Genomic DNA, 5,454 nt, shown 5'->3' with positions numbered 1-5,454 from the left:
GAGTAGAATCTTGGAATGTTTATATATGTTTGTTTTATGTGACTTATAGAATGTTTTATGTGACTTATAGAATGTTTATATACGGTCCAGACCCTGAAATGGTTGCTCACAATTCTAAGGTACTCAGTCTACTAGAAGTGTCCTAACCTAGATTATCGTCTAGCAAACCTAACTCTAATGTCCTAGCTCTATGTAGATTAAACACGTTTTACAGGGAAAACACATAGTCAAACACCTAAAACTAAAGCATACTATATCATGCAAACATACCAGAAAACAAGCTCAATGGAAGATAACATCCATCAATCATCCAAAGCATAAACACTAATAGCTCATCCTTCTTTCTAACGCAGCAGAAAGCATATAAAACATCTATCACAAATCTCATAATAAGGCTGATAAGATAAGGAATCAACTACAAGGGGAATAAGATTCGGATTACCTTGTTGATCGAATATCTCAAGGCAAGAACACTTGATTGAGATTCGAATCACTCCACAAGCAAGATCGATCATGTCTAGCTTGAATGATTCTTGTTGATCAAATATCTCAAACACTTGTTTGAGATTCGAATCACTCCACAAGCAAGATTGATCATGTCGAGCTTGAATGATTCTACATGCAATCTAAACTACATAGAATTGCAAAGAAAATTAGCCATTGGCTAAAGAAAAGCACAAATGCTTCTTTTAATATATTTTCCAAGTCTCCCTTACAAATACAACATACATGGCTTTATATAGCCTCAAAATGAAAGCATTCCAAAAGTTGTAACATTCATACTTAATGACCATAATTAGCCATAATGTAAAGGTAACCTATAAAGTAAATAAAATGTCTTAAAATACAATAACTCTAAATTACTCTAAATTGTAACCCACCCAAAATTTATAACCATCAAACTTCATTCCTCTTCAATGTGACATGAATTGCAACCTCTTTTGATAATTTTGACAACATTTTCTTCACATCTTCATTGAAGTATATTGTATGAATGATGTCTCTTGGTTCATATCATTCTCCACTTCTTCAAGAGGATTCGTCCTCGAATCTATTTGTGAAACTTTGCTGCAAAACATAAGATATGAAAATACAAAGGCCCTCACAACAATCTCTCATGTGTATACAACACTCAAGGATTTTTTTTAGGCCACTCTGTTTACACAAATGAAGCTCTCATTCTCACCTCTCAAAATTGTAAATATAGCAAAGATTGAATTTTGAACTTTGGGTCGATTAAAAACTAAAAAGAAAAAAACAAATTGAAAAGAAACGCAAAGGAAACATATATCCGATCTTGAGCCTGAAGCTCTGATACCAAATGATAAGATAAGGAATCAACTACAAGGGGAATAAGATTCGGATTACCTTGTTGATCGAATATCTCAAGGCAAGAACACTTGATTGAGATTCGAATCACTCCACAAGCAAGATCGATCATGTCTAGCTTGAATGATTCTTGTTGATCAAATATCTCAAACACTTGTTTGAGATTCGAATCACTCCACAAGCAAGATTGATCATGTCGAGCTTGAATGATTCTACATGCAATCTAAACTACATAGAATTGCAAAGAAAATTAGCCATTGGCTAAAGAAAAGCACAAATGCTTCTTTTAATATATTTTCCAAGTCTCCCTTACAAATACAACATACATGGCTTTATATAGCCTCAAAATGAAAGCATTCCAAAAGTTGTAACATTCATACTTAATGACCATAATTAGCCATAATGTAAATGTAACCTCTAAAGTAAATAAAATGTCTTAAAATACAATAACTCTAAATTACTCTAAATTGTAACCCACCCAAAATTTATAACCATCAAACTTCATTCCTCTTCAATGTGACATGAATTGCAACCTCTTTTGATAATTTTGACAACATTTTCTTCACATCTTCATTGAAGTATATTGTATGAATGATGTCTCTTGGTTCATATCAAAGGCCATTCTGTAATTTCTAACATCATGCACAATATACTCATCCATATTTCCGAACTCATATTCTAGTCATGTATGTTTCTTCTTCTAGCTTTGCATAATACATAAAATAACATACTTCTTAGAAATCTCAACGTAGGGGCATAACGATAATTTTTACCATAACATACATACAGTACATACAATACATACTCATCCAAAAACGGCCTTTCGAAGTCCTTATCATACATTTTCTAACAACTTAAGGTAAGGAATGCTCGTATGCTAGCACGTCCTAGTGAAACAACGTCCTTGTGGACGGAGTGACCTAACTAAGTTGATGTCTTTTGATTTCTCAAATTTTAAAATTCCATATTCAATAAATGAAAAATTAAAGTAAACACTAGTTTCACCTTTTTTTTTCCAAATAAAAGAAAAAACATTAAAATATAACTTTATTTAAGAAATGTATGAAAAATATTACCGGACAAGTGATTTTTTTGTCAATGAATAGTTAAACTTTTCTAGTGAAATTTCCAATCCGATTTCTTTATTTATTTACCCACGGTTAGAACCACCTAATAAATTAGGAAAGTGGAGCCATCAAACCTTTAAAAGTTTATCCTTCAAATTATAAATAGATCATAACTTCATTTCTCATAAGCAAGTAACAATGGCGATCCAACCAGAGCTTGAGATATGGAATGACTTGAACGGCAAAGTAGTGATGGTCACCGGAGCATCGTCGGGGCTCGGCCGTGAGCTTTGTCTCGATCTTGCTAGAGCTGGATGCAAAATTATCGCTGCCGCACGACGTACCGATAGACTCCAATCTCTATGTGATGAAATAAATCGACTCGATTTCTTAGTTTCGTCATCATCATCGGTATCTTCCAGCTCCCGAGCCTCCTCCGTGATGGCGGTGGAGAGCTGCCGAGCAGTGGCTGTGACACTTGATGTTAGCGCCGATGGAAAAAGTATCGAGAATGGCATAAAAAAAGCTTGGGATTCATTTGGCTTCATTGACACTTTAGTTAACAATGCCGGTATGAGAGGTAAGTCCATTATCCTTTGAAAAAAAATAGTACTTTAACATATTATTTTTGTAACGCCCCAGATCTAGTAAATATTTTTCTTTTTGGGCTTCCTCTCAACGTTTTTAAAATGTATCTGCTAGTGAAAAGTTTTCACACCTTTATAAATGGTGTTTCGTTTTCCCTCAACCGATGTGAGATCTCACAATCCACCCCCTTCAGGGCCCAGCATTCTCGCTAGCATTTGTTCGTTTCTCTAATCGACGTGGGACCCTTACCAAATCTACCCCTCTTCGGGGCCCAACGTCCTTATTGGCACACCACCTCATGTCTACCCCCTTCGGGGAACAGCCTCCTCGGTGACACATCACCCGGTGTTTGGCTCTTATAACATTTGTAACTGCATAAATCCACTGCTAACAGATATTGTCATCTTTGGGCTAATATCTATTTTATTATAAATTAATAGTTTAAAATCGTAAACGATTTCATCATTTGTAATAAAAATATTCGTTATGACATCGCTCATAGGGACGGTAAAGTCTCCTCTAGATTTGTCCGAGGAAGAATGGGATCAAACCATGAGAGCAAATCTTAAGGGAGCGTGGTTGATATCAAAGTACGTATCCAAGCACATGCGTGATGCCAACCGAGGTGGATCTATCATCAATATTTCTTCTATAAGTGGTCTTAATAGAGCACTACAACGCGGTGCCCTTGCTTATACTATTTCAAAGGCAGGCTTAAACACTTTGACAAAGGTAAAGTTTTAAATGTTTAGCTTACTAACCCTAACCGTTCAAGTTGATAGCTAGCAAATATTATTATTTTTTTTTTTTTGAGTTTTCTCTCAAAATTTTTAAATTGCACGTCTTCTAGGTAGAGGTTTCCACACCCTTATAAAAAATGTTTCGTTTTTCTCCTAATCGACGTGGGATCATGGATTGGGAGTCCCACATTGATTAAAGAAAGAAACGAGTGTCAGCAAAAAAAAGTTAGACCCTTATGTGGTGTGGATTGTGAGATCCTATATCAATTGGGGTGGAGGACAAACATTTTTTTAGAAGGATGTGTAAACCTCTAGAAGACCTGTTTAAGAAAACTTGAGAAAAAGTCCAAATAGAACAATATTTGCCGGTGGATAACTTGAGGGCTACACATAGCTAGCTTTAGCTATAATTAATTAGAAGAACAATAATATAAAAGCTATTTATTGTAACAGGTTATGACCCTGAAATTAGGATCCCATGTGAGATAGCTATAATTAATTAGGAGAACAATAATCTAAAAGCTATTTATTGTAACAGGTTATGGCTATGGAATTAGGATCCCACAAAATTAATGTGAATTCTATATGGCTCGGACTTTTTAAATCCGAAATTACAAAAGATCTCTTACAAAAAGATTGGATTAACAAGGTTGCAATGACAACGTCTCCTCTAAAAATCTTTGGAACTTCAGAGCCTGCATTAACAACAGTCGTTCGATACTTGGTGCACGACTCTTCCAAGTACGTCTCAGGTAACATTTTTATTGCTGATGCAGGCATCTCTTTACCTGGTGTGCCCCTTTGGTCATCCCTTTGAGTATCTTTACTTTTAAGTTGATATCATTTATATGGATGAATATGCTTGGAAGTATTATACTCCGAAAAGTCATTAGATTATATATATAAAGACTTGGAATTGTTGGGAAGTAATTACATATGATTAATAAAGTGTTATTTTTCATACTTATTTACAAAAACAATGTACATAGTAACATTATTATATACTTTAAGTCATAATTATTTTCTATTTATGTAAATTAACATATACATTATATAACCCAAAAAGAAAATCTAAAACAAAATAGATTTTAAAGAGAATATATGCTAACAAAATACTTAAAATAAAGTTAACTAAAAACTAAAATAAAAAGGCAAGCTGGACTCGGCTCCCTTCATAAAAGCGACCATCAATCAAGCTCACGGTGCCTCAGTCTCAACTCATCTCCTGATGCAACACGCATCCATATGGTTCGTCTTTGTCGTATTCTACCTCACTCAACATTGTCTACGATCTATCAATGTGAGATTTAAATTTATGATATTTTGATCGAGAGTATATATTTTATATCACTTAATCTATGTTTATTTTGATAACCTAATAGAAATCATGTGCATATTAAAAAATGTTTAAAAGTTGAATAGTTTATTAGGTATTTTTAAAATTTAATTAGGTCATGCTATCTAAAATGGTAAATTAATTCAAAGGTAATTAATGTTCATTTAATTAAAAAAAAAATATATGAAAATAAACTTAAACAACAATAGAACTATTAGCCATATAATTTGTCCATTTGAGATTTAATTATTTGAAATTTGGCTGAGTTTAACGAAATGAACATTGCTTCCACTTAATGCCTAAATATGTCAATTTACAGTGTAGCATGTGGCTCTTAATAAATTAGGCTTATAAAAGGTTGAACTAAAGTTAACACATTATAAAATAATTGAGA

General features: G+C 33.6%; 1 protein-coding gene across 1 annotated transcript; it reads left to right on the top strand.

Moving 5' to 3' along the window:
- Nucleotides 1-2,594: 2,594 nt before the first annotated feature.
- On the top strand, nucleotides 2,595-4,667 carry LOC111439410 (3-oxoacyl-[acyl-carrier-protein] reductase FabG-like). The gene is made up of 3 exons (XM_023077112.1): nucleotides 2,595-2,976; nucleotides 3,487-3,716; nucleotides 4,263-4,667. Exons 1-3 carry the CDS (start codon nucleotides 2,595-2,597, stop codon nucleotides 4,539-4,541), a joined length of 891 nt encoding a protein of 296 aa, XP_022932880.1. The 3' UTR covers nucleotides 4,542-4,667.
- The last annotated feature ends 787 nt before the right edge of the window (nucleotides 4,668-5,454 follow it).

The sequence above is a fragment of the Cucurbita moschata genome, unplaced genomic scaffold, assembly GCF_002738365.1.
Source record: "Cucurbita moschata cultivar Rifu unplaced genomic scaffold, Cmos_1.0 Cmo_Scf00093, whole genome shotgun sequence".
Lineage (NCBI taxonomy): Eukaryota > Viridiplantae > Streptophyta > Magnoliopsida > Cucurbitales > Cucurbitaceae > Cucurbita > Cucurbita moschata.
Note: the sequence above shows the minus strand (reverse complement) of the source record. Positions and strands in the feature narration are given on the sequence as shown.

Bases quoted from the DNA above. Each gene is read 5' to 3' on its own strand.
- LOC111439410 (XM_023077112.1), top strand. From the start codon at position 2,595: ATGGCGATCCAACCAGAGCTTGAGATATGGAATGACTTGAACGGCAAA. The intron at 2,977-3,486 runs GTAAGTCCATTA...CATCGCTCATAG, and splicing joins TAACAATGCCGGTATGAGAG to GGACGGTAAAGTCTCCTCTA. The intron at 3,717-4,262 runs GTAAAGTTTTAA...TTATTGTAACAG, and splicing joins GCTTAAACACTTTGACAAAG to GTTATGGCTATGGAATTAGG.